Source organism: Rhipicephalus microplus, unplaced genomic scaffold (assembly GCF_043290135.1).
Source record: "Rhipicephalus microplus isolate Deutch F79 unplaced genomic scaffold, USDA_Rmic scaffold_15, whole genome shotgun sequence".
Lineage (NCBI taxonomy): Eukaryota > Metazoa > Arthropoda > Arachnida > Ixodida > Ixodidae > Rhipicephalus > Rhipicephalus microplus.
In genome coordinates, this window is record NW_027464588.1 from 1,754,076 (window position 1) to 1,779,418 (window position 25,343).

Here is a 25,343-nt window from a genome sequence, read left to right on the forward strand (position 1 = left end):
TGCCATACTCATTCCAGCCCTCTGTTGCCGCTGAGCTATCGCCGACACAAAGACGCGAACTCTTGTCCCTTCTTCGAGAGTTCCGTTCTCTCTTTGATTGCGCTCAACCATCTTTGGGTTGCACAACGAACATCACGCACCACATTGACAGCGGTACTGATGCTCCCTTACGCCAACGACCATATCGAGTTTCAGCGGAAGAGCACCGTATTATCAACGAACAAGTCGACGATATGCTCAAGCGTGGTGTCATCCAGCCATCGCAGAGCCCTTGGTCGTCCCCTGTTGTACTTGTGCACAAAAAGGACGGGTCTATCCGATTCTGTGTCGACTACCGCCGGCTCAATAAGATAACTCGGAAGGATGTGTACACATTGCCACGCATCGACGATGCTCTCGATTGCTTGCAAGGAGCAGAATATTTCTCCTCTTTAGATTTACGCTCAGGATATTGGCAAGTTCCAATGGCTGATCCTGACCGATCGAAGACTGCATTTGTAACACCTGATGGGCTGTATGAGTTTAACGTCATGTCGTTTGGACTCTGCAACACCCCAGCTACCTTCGAACGAATGATGGACACCATCCTTCGTGGCTACAAGTGGAACACGTGCCCCTGCTACCTAGACGACATCGTCGTTTTTTCTCGCGACTTTTCAACTCACCTTGTTTGTCTTCGTGCTATTCTCACGTGTCTCACCTCTGCTGGCCTTCAACTTAACATCAAGAAGTGCCATTTTGCCGCACGTCAGCTCACTATACTGGGTCACGTCGTCTGCAAAGAGGGTGTTCTCCTGGATCCGGCGACACTACGCGTAGTGGCCGACTATCCGAAGCCCAATTCCATCAAGACGCTTCGAAGTTTTATCGGCCTGTGCTCATACTTTCGTCGATTTGTGCGCGACTTCTCTTCCATCATCGCGCCTCTTACCAACCTGTTGACAACTTCCAAAGGCATTTCTGCTTGGTCAAAAGAGTGCGACGAATCCTTCACCACGCTTCGCACGTTATTATTGTCACCTCCAACACTACGTCATTTTGACCCCGATGCACCCACGGAGGTCCACACCGACGCCAGTGGTGTCGGTCTTGGTGCTGTATTGGCTCAACGGAAACCAGGATACCAAGAATACGTGGTCGCTTACGCGAGTCGAACCCTCAAGAAAGCCGAGTGTAATTATTCCGTCACTGAGAAAGAGTGCCTCGCAACTGTCTGGGCTTAGACGAAGTTCCGCCCATACCTTTATGGCCGCCCTTTCGAAGTCGTCACGGACCACCACGCTCTACGCTGGCTATCATCGCTCAAAGACCCGTTGGGCGATGATCGGCGGAATGACACGTCTGAAGGTTGGAGGTGGCTGTTAGTGATACCCAACCACATGCGCTCGGAAATCTGTACTGCTTTCCACAACGACCCGCAAAGCGCTCACGCCGGCGTTCTCAAAACGTACAACCGTCTACATCAGCGGTACTACTGGCGCGGCATGTACACATTTGTCCGCAAGTACGTACGTGCTTGTGCTGCATGCCAGCGACGTAAAGCCCCACCTCAACGCCCTGCCGGTACACTTGAGCCTCTGCCTTGTCCAGCGTGTCCATTTGACCGTGTCGGTATCGACTTATACGGATCAATTCTTACGTGGTCTTCCAGAAATAGGTGGATAATTGTCGGCGTGGACCACCTCACGCGTTACGCGGAGACGGCAGCACTACCCGCAGCAACCGTGAGGGAAGTTGCGTTTTTTATCTTGCGCAACTTTGTTCTTCGCCATGGAGCTCCCCGCGAACTTTTGAGCGACTGGGGGGGTGTTTTTTTGTCTGACGCCATTCAAGCCTTGCTCGCTCAGTGCAACATGGTTCATCGCATGACGACAGCATATGACCCGCAGACGAATGGCCTCACAGAACGATTTAATCGCACTCTTGGTGATATATTGATGATGTACACAGCTTCGGACCATACCAATTGGGACACTGTCCTTCCATTCTTCACGTATGCGTATGACACCGCTACGCACGAGACAACAAGGTTTTCCCCTTTCTTTCTGTTGTACGGATGCGAACCATCGTGCACGCTGGACACTATCCTCCCATGCACGCCAGACTCTTCTGAGTACCCTGCAATTTCTGATGTTGCCAGGTACGTAGAAGACTGCGGACGATTGGCCCCTTCACTGACAACCGAAGACCAAGGCCACCAGAAGCTGCGGCATGACACCGACCGACATCTCTCTACTTTCACGACTGGTGCTCTCGTTTGGCTCTGGATTCCACCGAGTACTCCTGGCCTTTCGTCAAAATTACTGGCACGATACCATAGGCCCTACCGCATTCTCGCCAGTACGTCACCAGTCAATTATGAGATTAAGCCTTTGACACAGTCTGATGACTTACGCCGTCGTGGCCGAGGAAGTGTGCATGTGAGTCGTCTGAAGCCGTATTACGATCCCGCTATAGTGACTACGCCTTAAGCCGCCAGGTTGGCTATGCTATTCACCGGGGGACAATGTAGGGATCTATGCAAACGATGACAAAGCAGTAAGAAACGGCAAGCCACAGCGTTGGTGCACACCTGCGCCCCGAGCTTGCGCTTGTTTGTATTTTCGGCCTCTTGACGTTCTTCGCTCTACTGGCGTTCCTTGGACTTCCAGTAGGTCTGTACGTAAATAAACTACGCGACACTCTCGTTTACATAGGAAGAATACTTTCGTTGCTGTAAAGCGCAGGCACTGGGCATGCAACCTCGATTCCCCCGCAAGTGAAAATGCTTTAAGGCAGAATCGACCTTTCGCCACCAACATGCACACGAACAAGCTTGGAAGACTTTCCCTTACAGTCGCCATGCTGTTCTCCTGACGGCCAAATGAAACGTCCGTTTAACGTGTGGTTTCCTCGGTTCAGCTTGTTAATGTAATCTCTTTTACGTTTTATATCAATGTTGCCACCGCCACACTAGGCCTAATAAGCGCTAGCACAGATATTTCGTCGCATAGTCGGTCCGTCTTCCACACACAATTTAGGCCTCAATACACTCAAATATTTTTGAATTATAAAAAAAAAGCAAACACTTGAGAACCTTACTCACAAACCTGGCCATCACAGCATTCACTCATCTGTTAATCCAGGATGAATGCACAAAAAGTATCGCATTTATTTGAATATAGGTCGACTTTTTTTTTTTTTTTTTAGAAAATGTTCAGAACCAGCTATCGACCTATACAGTCAACTGCCAATTTTTCGGACCCTCTAGGGAGCGAAAAACTGTCCGAAAATTCGCGCAGTCTGAAAAAATGAATGCAAGAAAAAAAACGCATTATTTTACTGATAATTTTCAATGCAAGCAAAAAAAAATGCACCATTTTGCTAATATTTCTCAATGCAAGCAAAAAAACGCACCATTTCATTGATATATCTCGGATCAAGAGGGTCGAGGTCAAAGTACCAGACTTTCGGAACTCTGCCAAAGCATCGTGGGGTGGCTCTGAAAAGAGCTGTTAAAAAAAAAAGCATGCAGCCGACAGCAGGTGCCGTCAGGGCAGCCGGTGTTAGAGCTGCAGTGGCTTGAAAAACTTGTTGATCCTTGTTTGAATGGCGTTCCACTTGCATGTGATTATATTCGCCTCGATCTGAGCTAGGGTCACGTCATCACTGTACACCGATGACAGCGTCATCAATGCTCGCATCAATTTGGTGGTCGTAGGTGGCGCTGGCGTTGGTTCCTCTTTTTTGCTGAGTGGTAGAGGTCGGACGTGTTTTTGGAGAGCTCCGGAATGACAGCTACAGATAAGTGTTTTTGCATGTTTCCAGCTTGCCTCTATATGTAGCGTTATGAGAACGTAAGGCGCTAGCGTAAGGCTTGATTAGGTCTAGTACGGTGTACGGTTTTTTTTTTATTAGTATTTTGTACTGTGTCTTTTTTTCTCCAGCCACCACGTGGCTGAAGCCTGCGCGTAGACCGACCACGTGCATGCGCAGGTGCTGTGAAGTGTAGCGTATTTATTTATTATTGTGGTTCTTTTTGGCTTAGACCAGTGTATTTTAGTACAGTTTTCTAACACGTGGGCATCGGTAAACTGAGCTAGCCATGGTCAAAAAGACCGTAAAGTGTTCCGAGTGCGGGGTAGGGCGGAAGGTGGAAATTAGTGCGGAGGAGAAAGCAGAAGATGACGCCAAGTGTAGACAGTGCGAGTTCGAGGAGAAAATGAAAAATATGATGGCGGTCCAGAGTGGGCTCATGGAGAAAATCGCAGCGCTGGAGAATGCATTGGCGAAGGAGCGAGAGAAAACGTCAGCCATGGAAGAAAGGCTCCGGGCAGCCGAGAAGGGCCTATCGAAGGTCGTGAAAGGGAACGAAGACGCAGGTGACGGCGGAAGCATTATGGCGACGACCCCCCGTGCGGGAGAGATGAAGGAAACAGGCATGACAAAGGCAGATACATTGGCCACAGGGCCCAGCTACCGGGAAGTAGTTTTGAGGGAGGGAGGGAGCAAACCAGCAGCCGTGACTCACGCTAGTCACCTAGTCAGCAGCCAGGTGCAGGTTTCAGAAGGAATGTCTGAACAGGTCATCATCGCCGGTGACTCAAATTTGGTCCGATGCGCAGCGGCAATCAAAGAAAGGGTGAAAGGCGACAAGAGAGTTGCGATAGGGACGTTCCCAAGACAAACGCTGGGGACAGTAATGAGTCAAGCGGGTGAACAACTCGCAGCTAAGGCTGGCAATCGTAACCTCGTTGTAATTGCGGGAGGGTTAAATGACGTCCTGAAAAAAGAATCGTCAGGACTAGCGACGGCCTTGGCGAGAGGGGTGGATGACATGCGCACCGTGTCCCCCCAGGTGCAAATTGTAGTATGCACAGTACCGGAAGTACCGGTGCGCAACGTCAACCTGCGAAGAGCGGTTGTCGACGCAAACAAGGAGATATGGCGGATTAGTCGAGAGAAGGGTTTCGAGGTAGTGGATTTAAACAGGGAAGTGCACAGGTGGGGTGGATTCCAAAGAGACAGGATTCATTTCGATAAGAGGCTTGGACACGAGGTGGGCTGGCGACTGGCAGGACGCGCAGTAGCTTTTTTGGGGGGCTCACGGGCCCTTCGGAGTCCGGGGTAGCTCGTAACAGGGAAAGCAACCAGGAGGACGCTTTGACAGGTAGAATTGCGAAAAACCAGAAAAAAGGTAAAAGAAAAAGGAAAAAGGCGCGTGTTGCAATTAGTTACATAAACATGCAGGGTGGCAGAAAGAAGGCAAAATGGTTAGAGATTGAGGAGCAGTTAAACAAAGAACAGATAGGCGTGTATGCGGTTACAGAAACACACCTTAGAGACTTGGAAGAGCCACCACATATTAAAAATTATGTTTGGGAAGGGTGTAACAGGACCATATCGGAAAGGAAAGGTGGGGGTGTAGGAATGCTAATTCACCGCGGAGCCAAATGGGTTAGAGTGAAACAGACGTGTTCAGAGCACCTCTGGGTTCGGGGCACAGTAGGTGGAAAGGAAACGTGGCTAGGGGTAGCCTACTTGTGGACGGGGAATAACTGCAGAGAAAAGAATCAGGAGATAGTGGATTGCATGAGTGCGGATATTAAGGAATTTGGTAATGGGGTCGAAATCATCCTTCTAGGGGACATGAATGCCCACATACATGACCTTGACGGATATTCAGACACCAATGGGAAGTTATTACTAGATCTTTGCGAGCAACATAGTCTGGAGATAGTTAACACGGGGCCTAAATGTGACGGCCAGATCACATGGGAAGTCGGAAACAAGCAATCAAGTATTGATTATTGTCTCATGACTGAAGGAATTTACCACAAACTGACAGAAATGAGGATAGACGAGGAAGGCATTAACAGCTTGGGTAGTGATCATAAACGAATAACATTACAAATGGGATACGAAACTGAAAATATGAGCATGGAATCAAAGTCTGGCAGCTCGTATTTAAATGACAAACAAATAATAAATATAGCCGCAAGAGTCGAGGAAGAAGTAGGCGAAATACCAGGCAAGGACTGGGAGTATAGTGAGCTGTTACATCTAATGACGAAGGAGATAGGGAAAGAGAAGAAAACTGTTTGCTGGAAAGGAAAAAGGAAGCCAAAAAGTTGGTGGAACAAGGAAATCCGGGAGGCGATCGAGAAGCGACGCGAAGCCTCACGGGAGCATAGAAAGGCAAAAAAGGAGAAGCGGCCGCAGGACGAAGTCAAAAAAATATGGGAAATATATTTAGAGAAAAAATCCCTTGTACAGAAATTGGTAGAGGCAAAAATTAAAGGTGAAAGTGAACGCTGGATGACAGAGATACACGAAAAAAAGGAGGCCGCGCCTAGGATTTTTTGGAGCCACATAAAGGCGCTAGGTAGGAAGTCTGTCACAACGCAACAACATATTCTAGATGAAGGAGGAAATCAATTGGAAGGGTACGAAGCGCTAGGTTACATCCAAAAGGTAACAGCCGATTCGTTTCAAAAGAGCGTCCAGGGGATCTCCCCGGTGAGTAAAAGTGTGGCGGAGAAAGCAACAGAGGAAGAGCTAGTACTTGATAATTTCAACTGGAAAAAGGCCGGAGGAAAAATTCCAAAGCGCACTGCCGCGGCTTTAGATGGGATTCCCGTTAGCCTCATTAACGAACTAGGACATAACACTAAAGAAGCATTGTTAAAAGCAGTAGAAAAAAGCTTAAAGGACGGACAAATACCGGACAGTTGGCGACAAAGTAGAATGAACTTAATCTATAAAGGCAAGGGAGAAAAGGACAAGATTCGCTCGTATAGACCACTAACCATTACATCGGTACTATACAGGATGGCGATGCAAGCAGTAAAAATGAAAATAGAAACATGGGCCGAACATAACGATATTTTGGGAGAACTTCAGAACGGATTTCGAGTCGACAGGCGGTTAGACGATAACCTGTTTGTTCTCACTCAGTGTATAGAAATATCCAAAATAGAGAATAGGCCCTTGTACGTGGCTTTTCTAGACATCACTGGGGCATACGACAACGTTAATCAGGAAATTTTGTGGGATATATTGAAAGGAATGGGCATGGGCGACGACTGTATACAGCTTTTGAGGGAGATATACCGAGAAAATACAGTTTGCATAGAGTGGGAAGGAATGCGTAGCAAAGAGAACGTTGAGGTTAGCAGGGGTCTGAGACAGGGATGTCCTTTGTCCCCACTGTTATTCATGCTGTACATGGTGAGTATGGAAAAAGCGCTAGAAGGTAGCAACATTGGTTTTAATCTGTCACACAAACAGGGCGGCATGATGATTGAGCAGAAGCTTCCAGGTTTATTTTATGCGGACGATATCGTCTTATTTGCAGACAGTCGAGATGATATACAGCAGCTGGCGAATATATGCGGAAGGGAAGGTGAAGCTCTTGGACTAGGATTCAGTGTAACGAAGTGTGGATTGATGGTATTCAATGATCCCTGTGATGAGACGGTGTCCATACAAGGCCAAGAAATACCGAGGGTAAGTGAATACAAGTACCTTGGAGTATGGGTAAATGAGAGTGATAGATACATGGAGGTACAGGAAAAAGCCTCGGCAGCAAAAGGAAAGAGGAATGCGGCAATAATGAAGCACAGAGCGTTGTGGGGATACAATAGGTATGAGGTGCTTCGAGGTCTGTGGAAGGGTGTAATGGTTCCAGGGCTTACTTTTGGGAACTCAGTGGTGTGCATGAGGGCAGAGGTGCAAGCGGGAATGGATGTAAATCAAAGGACTGTGGGACGCCTCGCGTTGGGTGCTCACGGGAAGACGACAAACGAGGCTGTAAAGGGCGATATGGGGTGGGCAGGTTTTGAGGCGAGGGAAGCGCAGAGCAAAATAAGGTTCGAAGAAAGGCTAAGAAATATGAAGGAGAGTAGATGGGCAGAGAAGGTGTTCCGTTATTTGTATAGGAAGAGCGTGGACACACAGTGGAGAAAAAGAACTAGAAGACTCACTAGTAAGTATACGGCTGGTATTGTAAGCCATATGTCAACAAAGAGCGTTAAGGGAAAAGTCAGGGAGGCGGAGAGGATTTACTGGATGGCAGCTATGGAGAAAAAACCGGCTTTGAGTAACTACCGAAAGGGCAAAAATGAAATAAGGAGGGAGGCATTTTACGATAATTCAAGGGGAAGCGCTTTACTGTTTGAAGCGAGATCGGGTTGCCTTAGAACGCGTAGTTATAAAGCAAGATTCAGTAAAGAAGAAGAACAATGCACATGCTGCGGGAAAGATAAGGAAACGGCGGAGCATGTTCTGATTGAATGTGGAGATATCCACCCAGGTGTACGTTTGGGCACGAGCCTACAGGAAGCCTTGGGTTTTAGGGACAACAATGGAAAGCTGAACACACCCGCGATTGAAATAAGTAAGAGACGGTTAGAGTATTGGTGGCAGAAAATTAGAGAGAAAGGACAAAAATAAATATTGGAAAAATAAAATATGGACAGTGTGCCGTAAATGGCAGAGAACTTAAGCTGAAAATTTACCTTTTTTTCCATTAAGATAGAATTTATCGAAGTAGAGGCATTAGGCCAACATAAAGAGAAAAAAAAGGTTTTTTTTTTTTTTGTCGAGCCTGGTGGCATACTTGTCACCACCCCGTTATAAAGGGGACGCTCATAGCATCCATCCATCCATCCATCCTTTTTTGACATCGGAGTCGTCTGAATCCGCCATAACCTGACTGACTTTTTCGTTACCGGTTAGCTCTGCGCAGAAGTCGAGCTCGTTGTCAGCGTCGACGAACCGCTCAAAAGTTATTTGCATGGGCATGGAAGCACCAGCAGAGCGGAGGTCATTGATAATATCGTCCATGAGAGGGCACAAGTCAGTCACGCTGTCGCTTTCTTCAGGCAAGTCTGCTGCCCCTGTGTCGAGTACGAAGCCCGCGTGGCAAAAGCAGTTGCAAGCATGTTTTGCGTTACTGCCTTCCATGCATCCGCAAACATTCAGACAGCAGACCGAAGGTCAACGCTGTAGCCTTTCCCATTTTTCGAGCACAGCACCATGCGGTTGAGTATACGTGAACGGTACAAGAGTTTCAGATTACGGACAACGCCTTGGTCCTTCGGTTGGAGGATCGGTGTAGTGTTGGGCGGCATGAATTCCAGCTGGATAGCCTTCAAGTTATTGATGTGACCACGAGCAGCGCAGTTGTCAACGAAGAGCAGAACACGTCTGTTCTGTTGTTCAAACTTCCTGTCCAACCTGCAGATGTAACTCTCGAACAACTGCTGCGTTACCCATGCCTTTTTGTTGGCTTCATATAACACTGGCAGCGTTGCCCCTTCAAAACACCTCGGGCTCTTGGACTTCCCAATTACTAACAAAGGAAGTTTCTTGCTGCCAGACATGCTGCTGCCGACTAGAACGGTCAGCCGTTTTTTGCTATGCTTACCACCAAGGCATGCGTCACCAGCAAAAGCGAGTGTTCTTTCCGGCAGCAGCTTGTAAAACAAGCCAGTTTCGTCGCAGTTGAAAATGTTGCCAGCAGAGAACTGCTGCAACAAAGACTGGAGTTTTCCACTGCGGTACTGGGCAATAACTGCACTGTCGACGGCGCCGCTTTCACCACACATCTTGAATTTGAGGTCATTCCGATGTTTAAAGTTTCTCAGCCATCCATCACTGAACTTAAAATCCGTGATGTCCATTCGAAGCGTGAGAGTTTCCGCTTTTTGTTTCAAGATGCAGCCCGAGACTGGCAACCGCTTGGCAATCATTGAATTTAGCCACACGGCGAGAGCGTCCTCAAGCTTTGGTTGAACACCTTGGCTTGCATTCATCTTTTGGGCACTAGAATGTTTTTCGGCCGCTTCCAAGATCTTGTATTTGTTCTTCAGGAAATCGGAAACTGTTTGCTTGGAAATGCCGAACTCCTTGCTCACGTCAGCCTGCGATCGGCCACTCTTCACTAACTTAACAATGGCGGCTTTCTTCTTCATCGTTAATCGATGGTACTGTTTTCCGCGCTTCGATGCTATCAGCGAGGACAAGGAAAGTGGAGTGGGGGCCATCGCAGGCAAGCGAAATCCTCACGATGTGAACAAAGGAGTTTGCTGACGAGCGTCGAAGCACCTAGGCTTAGCGTCGCAGAGCACACTTCACACAATCGCACAACCATGCACTAGGCTAGCCAAACACCATGTGAGCTCGACATACCGCGTCGTCAGCGTCGACGAACCGCTCAAAAGTTATTTCCATGGGCATGGAAGCACCAGCAGAGCGGAGGTCATTGATAATATCGTCCATGAGAGGGCACAAGTCAGTCACGCTGTCGCTTTCTTCAGGCAAGTCTGCTGCCCCTGTGTCGAGTACGAAGCCCGCGTGGCAAAAGCAGTTGCAAGCATGTTTTGCGTTACTGCCTTCCATGCATCCGCAAACATTCAGACAGCAGACCGAAGGTCAACGCTGTAGCCTTTCCCATTTTTCGAGCACAGCACCATGCGGTTGAGTATACGTGAACGGTACAAGAGTTTCAGATTACGGACAACGCCTTGGTCCTTCGGTTGGAGGATCGCTGTAGTGTTGGGCGGCATGAATTCCAGCTGGATAGCCTTCAAGTTATTGATGTGACCATGAGCAGCGCAGTTGTCAACGAAGAGCAGAACACGTCTGTTCTGTTGTTCAAACTTCCTGTCCAACCTGCAGATGTAACTCTCGAACAACTGCTGCGTTACCCATGCCTTTTTGTTGGCTTCATATAACACTGGCAGCGTTGCCCCTTCAAAACACCTCGGGCTCTTGGACTTCCCAATTACTAACAAAGGAAGTTTCTTGCTGCCAGACATGCTGCTGCCGACAAGAACGGTCAGCCGTTTTTTGCTATGCTTACCACCAAGGCATGCGTCACCAGCAAAAGCGAGTGTTCTTTCCGGCAGCAGCTTGTAAAACAAGCCAGTTTCGTCGCAGTTGAAAATGTTGCCAGCAGAGAACTGCTGCAACAAAGACTGGAGTTTTCCACTGCGGTACTGTGCAATAACTGCACTGTCGACGGCGCCGCTTTCACCACACATCTTGAATTTGAGGTCATTCCGATGTTTAAAGTTTCTCAGCCATCCATCACTGAACTTAAAATCCGTGATGTCCATTCGAAGCGCGAGAGTTTCCGCTTTTTGTTTCAAGATGCAGCCCGAGACTGGCAACCGCTTGGCAATTTAGCCACACGACGAGAGCGTTCTCAAGCTTTGGTTGAACACCATGGCTTGCATTCATCTTTTGGGCACCAGACAGTTTTTCGGCCGCTTCCAAGATCTTGTATTTGTTCTTCAGCAAATCAGAAACTGTTTGCTTGGAAATGCCGAACTCCTTGCTCACGTCAGCCTGCGATCGATCGGCCACTCGTCACTAACTTAACAATGGCGGCTTTCTTCTTCATCATTAATCGATGGTACTGTTTTCCGCGCTTCGATGCTATCAGCGAGGACAAGGAAAGTGGAGTGGGGGCCATCGCAGGCAAGCGAAATCCTCATGATGTGAACAAAGGAGTTTGCTGACGAGCGTCGAAGCACCTATTCTTAGCGTTGCAGAGCACACTTCACACAATCGCACAACCATGAACTAGGCTAGCCAAACACCATGTGAGCTGCGTAAACGAATCGGCGGGACGGCAGGCGACGGCGCCTCGAGTACTACGGAGGTGGCGCTTGTAAACAGTCAAGATAGCCAGCGTGGCCAAACCAAATCGGTGTGTGACGGTTGGTTCTAGTTCGAAGTAGTGAAACGCTTCGCGAAAACGCTGCGCGGGAAGCCAGAGTGGCACGCATGAGCACAAGCGCTAAAGCGTAAAGAACTTTATTGGTGCCAAAAAATTTCCGGGTGGATAGTTTCGATTGTCAGCGAAGCACCCTTGCACGATAAACACGGCCAGTGTTAGGAATCTCGGAGACCGTGTAAGTTTCTCCGCTAACAATCAACGAGTCCAAGCAACAGAGGCCGCTACAGTAGACCGGCGCGCTCATTTATGCGATCGTAATCGCGTGTGATGCAGTTGTGGTGGTTTCCACTGGAGATCAGTAGTGGTTTCAGACCTTTGGTTGCATCAAAAAGTCCAGAAAATTGGACTCCGAGAAGTTCGAGCGTCCGAAATTTCTGACTTCCTTATACATTGATTCTATACGGCTCGTGGCGGTGCTGCGAAGATGTCCAAATTATCGGGCATGTCCGAAAATTCGGGTGTCCGAAAAATCGGCAGTTGACTGTATTCGTGACCAAAGAATCTCAACTTATATTTATTTTATTTATTTATTTTATTTTCCTCAAGGGTCCCTAGCAGAAGGGACATTACATGAGGGGTGGGCATACAAGAAGAGGGGGGGGCGGTAACAGGTACATTTGTTTGAGGACTCTGGATGAAAACATTTTTCAGTGACAAAAGGTACCACTTAAAAGGTTTCGAAACATTGCCAAGTACACAAAATAAACATACATGCCATACTAGGGAGATGACACTAGAAACCATTATACAAGAAATAGCATGGCAGGTCACAGTTCAGTTAGCTATTACAGTTCAGTGATGGTTGTCAGGGAACTTTTAAAAGCTTCTGCATCCTGAATGCTAACAATGGTTTCCGGTAGGGCGTTCCATTCCTTAGCTGTCCGAATGAAGAAAGATTCTGCAAATGTGGTAGTTTTGGGACGAGGGTAATGTACTTGCATAGTGTTGCAACAACAATCAGAGAAATGGGGGCGCTGGGTGACGTAAATGCTGGATGGGGATGCGTGATAGAATTTGTGGAATAATGCGAGCCGCGCAGTTTTTCGGCGTTGACTAAGGGGAATGAATGCGGCACGTTTCTTTAAGTCTGTTACACTGGTGAACGATGAGTAATCGGAAAAGGCGAATCTGGCAGCGCGGTTTTGGATGGCTTCTAGGTTTTGGATGAGATAATGCTAGTGTGGGTCCCAAATTGCTGCGGCGTACTCCAGTTTGGGGCGTATTATTGTGGTGAAAGCTAATTTTTTTAAGTGGCTTGGAGCAAACTTCAGGGTTCTTTGGATATAACCTAAAGATCTACGAGCTGTTGAAATGACGTGATTGATGTGGAGGGTCCATGATAGATCACTTGAGATATGTATTCCACGGTATTTATACGAGCTAGTCAGTTGTAGAAAACTGTTATGTAGGGTGTAGTTGTACACTAACGGATTAGTACGTCTGTGAAAAGACACTGATCTACATTTGGAAATGTTTAAACTCATCTGCCACTTGTGGCACCAATTTTGAACGGCTGTTAGGTCTGTTTGTAAAGCTATTTGATCTTCATGACTAGAGATTGTTGCGTAAATAACGCAATCGTCGGCGAATAATCTTATATTGTTAGTAATACAGTGTGGAAGGTCGTTGATGTAAATCAGGAAAAGCAGGGGGCCAAGTACTGTTCCCTGGGGAACACCGGAGAGGACGGGAGAGATTTGAGACCTGGCTGTATTTATGACGACGAACTGTTTTCTGTCAGTGAGAAAGTTGTTAATCCAGGACAAGACGAATGGGTCGAGGTTAAGCAAAGAAAGTTTGGTCATAAGGCGGTGGTGAGGAACTTTATTGAAAGCCTTCTCAAAGTCAAGAAATATGGCGTCAGTTTAGATGTTCCGGTCAAGATTTGTGTGCAAGTCATGGATGAAGGCAGCAAGTTGTGTTTCGCACGACAGGCCTTTACGAAAACCATGTTGGGAAGGGTGAATGAAGTTGTGCTGTTCGAGGTGATTAATGATGTTGGTAAATAAAATGTGCTCCATAATTTTGGATGGGACACTTGTAAGCGATATGGGCTGGTAGTTATATGGGGATGCTTTGTTGCCATTTTTGAACAATGGAGTGATTTTACCGAGTTTCCAATCACTCGGTACCTGTCCCTGTGAAAGTGATTGAGAGAAGAGCAGCTGAAATGCTGCGCCAATTATCAATTGTGTATTCTTTAATATTTTGCTGTTGATGTTATCAGTTCCACTTGCAGATGAGAGTTTCATTTTTCTAATTACGTTACTTATTCCATTTGCAGATATTTCAATAGGTGACATTGGCTCGCTTATAATAGACTCAAGGGTCTCTCCGCAGTTCGTAAAAAAGCTATGTTCACGAGTGAAAACAGAACAAAAGGCATGGTTTAAGGCATTCGCCGAATCTACGTCACTGAGCGGTTTGTCATTAGTACCGGATAAGGTTATCGGCAAGATGTTTCTTGAGTTTATTGTTTGCGAGAATTTTTTAGGGTTATTTTTGAGCATGTCTGGTAGTGTTGTTCGAAAAAAATCGCGTTTCGCGTTTTGAATGTTAATCGAGAGGCATCGTACGGAGTCGGAATATTCTTTCCATAGATACGGTTGGTTCTGTTTTTTGGCACGTCTGAACAGGCGTTTTTTCCGGTTTATCAGTTTTTTAATCGCGTTGTTAAACCAAGGGGCGGATGTTTTGTTTTTAATTTTTATTCTTGGAATATATGCATCAGTTAGTTGGTTGAGTTTTCCGACTAGCAACTTCCAATTATTTTCTACGGAGCGCTTGTTGAATCCCTGCTCGTACGAAATGTAAAATTGTTCAAGTTCGCTGTTAATCTTTTCATAATTGCCACGACCGTAGAGTTTTATCTGCTTTGGTGTAGGCTTATTTTCTGGAAAAGTAAAACTGAAAGAGGCAAGAATAATTTTGTGATCACTTATTTCTTTAAGGTAATGGAGAGAATGCAGGCTACTTGGATCCGACATTAGAATAAGGTCTAATATATTAGAGCTGTGTAATGTTTCTCTGGTGGCATGAGTTATTACTTGTGTTAGTTGGAAGTTATCTAAACATGCTAGGAATTCGCCGCATTCACCGCTGCGAAGGGAAACGTTGTTTGACCACTGTATGGATGGATAATTGAAGTCCCCGCAAATTATGAACTTTGCACGGGGATACATTTTGTGTAGTTTGTCGAGGGTGTCGTTAAAGTTGATGTTAAAGTTGGGCTCTGTTTTGGGGGGGCGGTAACAGACACCTAGTATGATCAGCCCATGGGAACTTTCGCAAGCTACCCAAAGGGCTTCCAGTGGACTGGTAATGCTAATAACGAAGTGACGGATTGTATGTTTAACAGCGATAAGCACGCCACCACCTCGACCGGATAAACGGTCCTGGCGATGCAATGCGAAATTGGTTAGATATGAAAGAACTTCAGAATCTTTGATGGAAGGTGAAAGCCATGTTTCTGTCAACATCACGACGTCACAATCAGATGATTCAATTATGGTACATATTTCGTCGCGTTTCGGCATGATACTTCTTATGTTTGTGTAGAGAATAGAAAAGCTGACGTCGTTTGCATGTTTGGCAGGGTGATTCTGGGTATGGCGAGAGGGTGAGGCAACTGGCGATACATTTACTGGGATGTGAAATTGCTAGCTGCCGCGTGGAAAAATTTCTTTGACTTCTTTTCGGGTTGCATCATAGTGGTACGATTTTTTCCCGATAACTACCTTCTTGTAACGAAGCTTGAAAGGGCCGCCGTGCTCACGTGCGAAGCGCAGAAGCTCTCTCTGGGCAGTGCGGGTAGCGAAACAATAATCCTGACCTACACTGTACGGCGTATTTTTTAGTTTGAAGCCGTTAGATAAGATTGCTTCTTTTATTTTGAACTGGGAGAAATTAACAATTACTGGGCGCGGTTTTTCTGGTTGACGTTTTCCGATTCTGTACGCTCTTTCGATATCGTTCGGCACAAGGTTAATTTTGATGTGCTTCTTGCAAATGTCAGCAACAAACCCTTCACTGTCTGCCCAAGTTTCTTCTTCTTTTTCGGGGATTCCATAAAAAAGAAGATTGCACCGACGCGACCTATCTTCGGCATCGTTCAGCCTGCCTTCCATATTGGAGAGCAGGATTGTTGTGTCGGTTGATTCAGGATCAAACCAACCAAAAGCGTCGAGCTCACGGCGTTCAACTGCCGCACCCACTGTTTTTCAAGCGGTATCTGCTGCATATGTATGTTATATACCATAAAATCTGAAAAAAAAAAGTCGCTCTCCTGCTTTCCACTACCTGAGTAATTGATAAAAAGTTATTTATGCAATAGCAGCGTGCCGCCCTTGCGAAATGCAGTCACTCTGCCATGTTTGCGATAAAACCCAAGATTTCCCTATGTATTGGCCGTGAAGTCCGTAAGTCCGCTAGTCGTGCTTCCGGTACTGCCTTACTGCGCACAGCCTCGCCGCCTCGCCATCGCCCCCTCGCACTTTGTTGATTGTACGATCGGCGTGATGGGGTGACGGTCCGCATTTGCTCTAGACGCTGCGCTGTGCTCCCTACCAAGCTGCAGATATTAGGTGTCGCCTTCTTCTAATCATCCCCACCATTTCGTTGTGCGCGTTTGCGACGATGTGACGTCGGCAGAGCTACACAGGTGACTTCAAGTGCCAAGTGATACTTTTTACCGAGGACTCGAGCAAATGTGCCCTGCAGTGTGAGTTCTATGAAAATGAGACGTTGATTAGGGGTTGGCGAAAGCAGCAGAACCGTCTGTTTGCGTGCAAATGTCGGCATCGTGCCTTTCGCGGTTCAGCAATCAGCAGCGGTGGTAGCAAAGATGATGCTGTTTGGGAAGTCGCAGATTCTTGCGAAGAGTCCGATGATGACATTATTTTGCACATCTGACAAGATGACGGCCTCAGCAGCGATTAGGACGCTGACTTATGTAAATAAAGGTGTGCGCAATTCAATTTTTCTGTTTCTAACTTAAGAAAAAAAGAAAACATTGGTTGACCTATATTCAAACTTTTTTTCTTTTCGTAGAACACTATAGATAGGGGTCGACCTATATTCATGCCCTACCTATTTTCGAGTAAATATGGTAGTTGAATGCTTGCACCTCCATTTGTTTTTTTTTTGTGTCCCAAAGCGACAACAAGAATAAAAAGCTGTGTTGTGCTCCATGTTCTCTTCCACTTCATGCTGCTTTTACTTACGACTAAGCACCAAATAACTCACAAACAGTCCTTCTTAGAGAAAAAAAATGGCATTAGTAGATGTAAAGTCACCTTTGCGCATATCCACGTCATTGGGGATGAAAAGGACATCGCCTTGGGCTTCCACCAAAGGATGGCGTAAGGCCGTCATCTGTATCACACCCGAGCCTGGACAAGAACACACCACATAGAATGACACGATCACACTTGCAATGTCAAAGCATAGCAAGATTAAAAGTTGCAGCAATGTAAAGGAGGTGAGCGTGGAGCCTGAAGTGATTGTTACGCTTAAAAAAACCACAGACAGACAGCCAAGAGCAGCAGTGCATGATAGCAGACTAGCTTGTAAATTCACTGTTTATTAAAAGGAAGCAAGATTGTTTGCTTTATCTAGCACATTCAAGCACACCAGACACCAATCTACTGTCATGATACTTATTTTCTGAAAGCTCGAATGCTTCAATTAATAAAGTTCCCTAGTGTGGGTCGAATCGAATAGTACTAAACACCATTACAAAATTATTCAAAAGTTCAGATGTTCGAACAATCCTAGTTTCAACATAAGATCACAGGAAACCAAGGAGACATGAACTAAGTGTGGCATCTTCGTGCACTGTGTATTGTGTTTTTAGTTGTTTTTTTCAACATTGAAAGCACAAACATTCAAAGAATATAGCAAGACCTGGCACGACGTGAATTCCAGTCGCCACTATGCACTGGTCCACCCTGTCAGCATCACAGTAAAGCCACACTATTTCATAGATATGAGACACTATGAGTAAAAGACTACAATTTACTTGAAAATCAGAAGTAGGAGCTAGTTGGCTGTACACTGTTGACTTTCGCACGCACGCGCGAAATTCACACACGCACACACACACACACATGCACGCACACACACACACACACACACACACACACACACACACACACACACACACACACACACACACACAAATAAACAAACAAAGCACTTGTCTTGGCCACTTGGGCTTCTCCTCATATCATATCTTTAGTGTGTCTGAGTCGTACGCTGCAACCTCAAATTCATCATGACCGTCCAGTATCCTTTAAGCGCATGCAGGTGCACAGGCATCCCTGCATATCGTCCCTAACGAAACATCACTGCCACAACCACAAATTGAGCTCACGTCATCATGCCTCACGGAGGGTTCAGTCAGCAGCCACCGTAAAAAGAAGACACATGTTCCCCTTTAATGAATGACCATATTGATGGTCAATCCAAAGAAGCGCTCTTTTATGAATACTAATGAGTGTCTTGGCTGCTCACCTTTGGGCCGCATGGACGGCCGTACGAAGGGCTTGCCAGTGGCCGACACAGCCGCCACCGCAAAACCGACCAAGACGTCGAGGTGAGATATGATCTCTGACAGCTGCTGCAGGGGCTCCCAGTAGCCAGCTGGGAAGGAAAGAAAGTAGCAATTAAAAAAAGAGGCTTCAGAAAAAGAGTGGCCTCTCGTTACATGAAACCTGAAGGTACCAAGAAATTATGTTATATTTAACAGGAGTTCCATTTACTGACAGGTGAACAGGTGTGCATATTATAAGTATGAAACCACTCATATCAGAGACAGCTGTTTCATTTAGACAGCACTTCCATGTAACCAATTTATACAGCATCTACCGTATTTGTATTACCCTCAAAATCATACAGTATTGAATAGTATTGCAAGACAAAGAAAAAGCTTGCATTCAACAAAATAGGAAAAGAAGAGAAAAACATTGAAATTCTACTTGCAAGATGCGACTTTTCTGATAACAGAGTGTACTTCGCACATTTTTAAACAGTTGGCTGCATTTTTGCAGAAATGTGAGTGCGCTAGGAGAAATGCATCGACAGCTGTGACATCGAGTGTCCTCGTGATAGAAGCAGGGTGCCAGCTTTCCAGTCCTGCCATACTGCCCCTCTATTCAACCTTGCCCATCGTACTGTTTCAGGGCCCCGTAGTGGGAGCAGATGTGGCCGGCAGCCTGCAAATGGCACCCTCATGTCACCAGAAATTAAACACCTTCACAATGCAGCTGTTAGACACGAGAGTTTATGAAAAAACCACGCATGTGCGAATAGTAATCTGGCTCAATAACTTCAAACAACTCGAGTAGTATACAGCACATATTATAAATAAAGATGAGCATACTTGTCTTGACCCCACAAACCTGCAAAATATTTTTTGAAACATAAACAAGAAAAGTGCAAATGTAAGCCTTTTTGGTTCAAAGGAAGTGATAGCAGCTTTGAAATGTAGCAGGATTTGACTTTCTAATAAAATGCAAGGGATAACCAGTAAAATATGTTATGTTTTAAATTTACTATGCTTAGAGCCCGTAAGCTAGTACTATAACAAGCTTCTATGCCTAAATAATGATGAATCATTTTGAGGGTAATATGTGCATTTAACCTGGAAGTGGGGTTTCGTGGCGGTGCATATTTCCCCTCAGTAGGATTATTCAAGGTACAGCACACCTCCGCTGAAGTGAAACCACTTTTACAGAAGGTTGAATACGTCTACTTGTTCATTTCAAATACTTTGCAATTTAAAATTATTTCAATTTCTTTCAAAACGAATTCGTATACGTACTGTCATATTCGTTCAAAGTGCTCAGATACTCACACGTGCCCATATAAAAGCACTAAGGTATTGAATCTCCAATACTTTCTGCCAGAAATAAAGGTTGCGTCTACCCAATCTTTCAATTGCACGAAATTTTTTTCTGTATACCTTTAATAATATGTAAAAATTCAGGTGTCGTGTGTGTAACCTGCCTACTTGCTATCTTTTACGAGAAATGGAACAAGAACAAAGGTTCTGTGGTGAAGATGACGACATCATGTATTCTACACGTATCTCGAAGAAGTACGGCCGGTAGCATTGGTCCGGTTTTGGCAAATCGCAAGGCACGCGTTAACCGTCGCCGTGGCGAGAACACAGTACTGCTCAAGGTCGCAACAGTTTATTCTCTGCGACAACACCGAAACGCAGTACAGAGCCCATTGCAAAAGGCGCGGCAAGAAAGCAAATGAACTTTTCCACGCCCAGGCGAGAAGTACTACACAGGGGTACCGCGAGCATGTCTCCGTGCGCAAAAGTGATTCGCGGTGACACTCGGACAAAGGGCCCGGTTGCTCAAGTGAAGGGAAAGGCGCTCGTGTTGGCTTCAGAGAGATATGGGTCAGCGCAATTTGACCATGCACTAGGACACCACATCGCTCTTCGGTTTAACATTAGTAAAGGGGCAATAAAAAGTGAGTGTTCGCTGCGCGTGCGAGGCACCGTTGGCAAAGTCCGACGAGCCCCAAACAATACGAATCGACGGATGGAAAAGAAATGCATGCTCAACCTTAGTCGTTCCGGAAAAATCTCACTCACTATTGACACGAGCGCGCGAGATGTCCCGAGAGACTTTGTGCACGGCGCCACAGTCAAAAGCCGCTACTGGATAAGAGGTGTTAAACGTCGACCCCCGCTCTCCCAGCGCGGCAGACCGCGGAGTAGGGGAGTGATGTCAGGACATGAGAACGCAGAAAGAGGTGGCAAAGCCTGTGCAAAGGCGGCGGGCTAGCCTCGATTCCCATTAGCAAAATAAAAAGAAGAAAAAAAAGGCAACAAAATATACACCATGTCTGAGCTAGCTTTAGCCCAAGCTTTAAATATAGGCTGGAGTGCAATAGCCCAATGCATGTTGCTGGACATAACATGGTGCATATCCTGAACTGTCTGGTATTCAGCACAATTACCGTATTTAGCCATATGATTTGCACCCTCACATAACTTGTGCACCCTTAATAATTAAGTAGAGTTACTAAAAAAATATTTACTCGCAGGCTTTGCATTCCTGAACTCACTAGAGCCAGCTCGCCGGCACATGCACGATGAGATGAAATGTTTTGGCAGGGTGCAACAGACCCGCACCTTGCCGAGCAGGCAAGCACAGTTATACATAAAACAGGCTGCAATTGCAAAGTCCCTTCTTCAGAGGAACTACGGTCCTGGAATAGTACCATACCCCAATCTGCTGACTGGTTGCTGGCAATGCTCAAGCGCTTGCCTCCATCTATTTTCCCTTCTCTTCCACCGTGAATACCATGAGAATGGACGCTTGCATCACGACACTGACAATTTTCAGCATCCTAGGGGTGTCAGGGCCGGCCACGCCGACTTTTCACCTTGTTCGTTGCGTTTACGCTGCAATGCACTCTTGGTTGATTTCGTAAATTCAGGTCTCGCCATCTATCCGTCGCGTGTTTACTGTTCTCTAGAAATGGCCTACAATTATATATACGGCGAAATTCAATCTCGCTGTTGTAAAGTTTACGGACGAAAACGGGAACCGTGCCACCGCCAAGCACTTTAGCGGGAAGTTCTTCAACGTGTGATGACTGGTACAGGAGAAAGCAGAAGAGTGTGCGCTTGCTAATAGAGTAGAATCTCGATAATTCGAACTCGAAGGGGCCCGAAAATTTGTTCAAATTAAAGGAAGTTCAAATTAATGATAGCTAAATGAACGGAGGGCTCACCATGCAGTGACGCATTTACACTAACGCACGAGGGGGAAGTTTCAGAAGACTTATACATTTATTCACAAATCACAGGAAATCCGTCATTAATTGAAGTAATTGGTGATGTCTGTCTGCACACGTTTGCCTTGCAGCGAGTCAATCAATTTCGCACGCAGCTTGCAAAGGTTTCTACTTCGGCTTCAGCATTCTCCTGGCAAGAGAAGTTGCGCCCGGCAATGTCCAATGCTGACACACTCTCAAGAAACGACTGCGTCAGCGTCTTTCCACTACTACCCTCTGTTTTGGAGCTGCAGCCTAGCCACCACATGACGAGAAAGAAAGTGTTTCCACGCGGAGAGAAGCAGATCGACATTTGAGAAAAAACCAACACTCCACGGCACCTTTTTTTTCTTTCTCCCTTCGTGCACGTCATTGAAAAGAGAAGAATCTACGTGGCAGGGACGGGAAAGGGAGAAGTGTGGCACCGGCACGTGAGAGAGAACAAACACTCCGTGACATCTTTTTTTTTTTCTTTTCTCTCTCTCTTCGCACCCGGCGTAGAAAGGAGAAGGGTCTCCACGTGGCAGGGACGAAAAAGGGAGAAGCGCGGCAAAGGCGCGTTGCAGATCGACAATTTGAAAGAGAGCAGGCATTTCACTGCAGCCTTTTCTTTCTGTTTTTTGTATTCCTTCGCGTGCAGCATTGAGGTGTTGGAGGTGCCGCCGCGGGATTGGGCGTGGTGCTGAGAGCATTTTCGGAGTGCGGTATGTTCGAATTAACCGTTGCAAGTTTTTGCGCGTACAAATTACAGGACATTTTCGGCCATTGGAATACACATAGCTTTCACGGGACCTCAGCATGAGTTCGAATTAACCGGAAGTTCAAGTTAAGCGTGTTCGAATTAATGAGATTTGACTGTACAAATTCCCTGCCAACAGAAATCTTTTCAATTATGTGTGAAAGCTCAGGTCTTCCGATGTCCCCGTGTCGTGGGAACTGCTTTCTCCCGGCATCGTTGAGAGGAGCTTAATAAAAAAAAAAGGGAAATTCGAAAGTGCTCGACCGAACGCCCGTAGACGTGCTTTGGGAGGGCAATGACAGTGGTGATAGCAGCCTCGATGACGATGATTTCCAGTTGGACCTCTGGCCAGTGATTCTGACTATATCAGCAAATGACCGAATCTGGTTGGTAAAATCACGTGTCAATTCCGTTAAATAAACAAACACTCTTTAATTGTGCTCAAATTAATTTTCTCTTTTATTTAGAGTATATACCGCAAACGTTAGGACTATTGCACCTAATCTCAGATGTGTTTGTGAAATCGCTGCCTAATTTGCACACCCCCTTTTAGGAGTTCCAAAATCATGAAAATAGGTGCACAAGTTATGCGAGTAAATATTGTGGTCACGATCAATTAATCACTTTCACAGTATATATATCTTGGACTGAACATTGGACACAGTTGTAGAGTAAGATTTCTCATACTGGGTGTCAGAGAATTGACGGGTACTGTGAAAGACATTTGGCTGGCCCAATATGACCCTACATCATATTTCTCAGAATTTATTGATCAAGAGAAAAAAAAATACCTGCTCCGCATTATGGATTCAACGAAGTCATCACACAACACCTCTACACTTCAGTCGTCTGAGTGCGAGAGAACCTCATGGTATCTGCACCACTGTTGGGCGATTTTCAGACGCATGGTGGCTGCACTGACCACTTGAGGTTCATGCTCGTGGCTGCAGTCTGTATGTAACATGTAAGCGAGAATCGATTCAGCAGCTCAGTAAACTGAAAGCTCCTTGTCTGTCATGTAATGTCACCTCTTTCAGCACCTGTATATTGATGTCAAACGCTCAGTGCTGTGTTATAACAGACGTAAGGGAAGCGTACAGACGTTACTTGTGGCTCACAGCATGCCAGTGTCTGCATAGTGCAGTCTCTAAGCACACTCGCTTGCAGCTGAGCTGTACCAGTTTCCTAATCATAACATGTGACAAGCTGTTGGAATACACACATGGAGCACTACCCTATTCCAACTGCAAGCAATAATACCATTCATGTTTTCCTACCCTCAAGATTTATGTCCATGTTACCCACTTTCATTTCCATTTACTACTACACTTCAATCGGAAAAAATAAATAATGTGTCCTATTTCCTTGGCTTCGTTATTTGTTGCCTTCATGCAGTTCACTACAAAAATAATCCGTTCAATCGATTCCTCCAAGAGAAGAGCCAGATCCGGAACCTTGGCTGTGCAATGAACAAGAAGAACCATGAAGGAAGAGGCAATGCTAGGCTGCTGAAGAAATAGCAAAGTAGAGCACGAAATGCATAAAGCAGCAGCATTTTCTCACCAGCAATCTCAACTATCATCTTGGTGATTCCTTCCTGGGCCTGATCGTATGCCTTCCGTGATGCCAGAAAGCGTTCGTTGGCTTCAGTCAGTGGTCCATTGCGGAAGCGCACGCCGTTCTGCTTGGTATCGATAGTTGTGTAGCCCTTCCGCGAACGCAATGCTGGTTCCTCCTGCGGTCAATGGCAAAAGCACATGCAGTGAGAATGTGGTCTATTTAACGATAAAACACAGAACTGAGTGAGTGAGGTTCCTTGAGAAAGAAAATCTAGAACGAATGAAGTAGCAACTTGGTTAGTATTTATCGCAAAAAAGGGTCTAATTCATTCCCGGGGTCTGTGTTTGCACTTCTTTTTGCTTTCACAAGAAAATTTTAGTGCCCTAAAATAGTAGCAGCGTAGTTGAAATTCAGCTACGATGATTTTTCAAGGTTAATAAATCTCAATAAAACTTGCTGCGTACGTTCCGTGACATGTTCTCATTATTTGCGCCAGATTTCAGGCTGGACAGATACACAGATTCCTTACAAATGAATTTCATAGATTGCTCTGACTAGAGTTGCCTGACACTGCCGAGCTAACAAGCATATAATCATCACAAAAAAAGCCCCAAAAAGCGAACATTTAATTAATTTTTTTCATGCTTAAAGGCATTCTTAATTATAATAATAACGCCACTGAGATATGAAGGAGTGTTGAACAAGTAAGTCTCTTTACCTATTTCGCACAGCAAAAATATGTGCAACCATAAAAGTCAGCACATATAAATTGTTGTCATTTATGCCTACTTTATTTCACTTACTTATCTGCTGTGAGTTTTTTTCTTTGCCGTTTTACATTGCTTTTGTTATGTATATCTCCACTCCCCTATGTAATGCCCTCGGGCCCTGAAGGTACAATAAATAAATAAATAAATATTTAATCTTTAACATTGTCTATAGGGTGGTCTCCCTTTGGTTGAACGCACACTTGCCATAGCATGATTAATGTTGATTCACCATTCCCCCAAAGTATGTTCGTCTACAACACTTAACTACTTGAGTAATCAAAAACGCTTTGTTGGTAAACGTGATGATCAATAATGTAAATATATTTGTCGAAAAAATGCAAATAAGCCCAGAAGCATGACAAGCTACCGGAAAATTCTACAGGCGACACATTGAGAAAAGAAGCATGAATCTGTCCATTTTAAGCGGAACTGGCCATTCTTGTCCCGACTCTCGCAACTGGTTTCCCATAATTATTGGCAACATTGTGTCTGCGACATCATTTACGTCAAAGCACTGTAATCGCAAGTGAAAGGCTTGAGGTGCGACTGCATCTTCTGCTGTGTACAACGCAACAATCACGGTTGTTTAGCCTACGCTTCGTTGATTGGGAGTACAAATTTCACTTCATTGTGGCCCTGAGGTGGTGGGCGGCGAGAGGTGCTGTGTAGCTGTTTCTGACTGCATCAATGCTAAGATCATAGCTTCCGTTACCGTTGGCGCGAGAGTGTACCCGAACGGTTATCA

The 25,343-nt window shown here is 45.8% G+C and overlaps 1 protein-coding gene across 2 annotated transcripts in view; it reads right to left on the reverse strand.

Annotated features, from left to right (window-relative positions):
• Nucleotides 1–25,343, reverse strand: part of LOC119185177 (DNA mismatch repair protein Msh2) — a 157,354-nt gene that overhangs the window by 55,563 nt on the left and 76,448 nt on the right. For both annotated transcript variants that reach the window (XM_075883121.1, XM_075883120.1), the window contains exons 18-20: nucleotides 23,832–24,003; nucleotides 18,242–18,370; nucleotides 17,023–17,118 (exon numbers count right to left, since the gene is read on the reverse strand). In XM_075883121.1, the coding sequence (XP_075739236.1) occupies nucleotides 17,023–17,118; nucleotides 18,242–18,370; nucleotides 23,832–24,003 (397 nt within the window). The remainder of the gene's footprint in view (nucleotides 1–17,022; nucleotides 17,119–18,241; nucleotides 18,371–23,831; nucleotides 24,004–25,343) is intronic.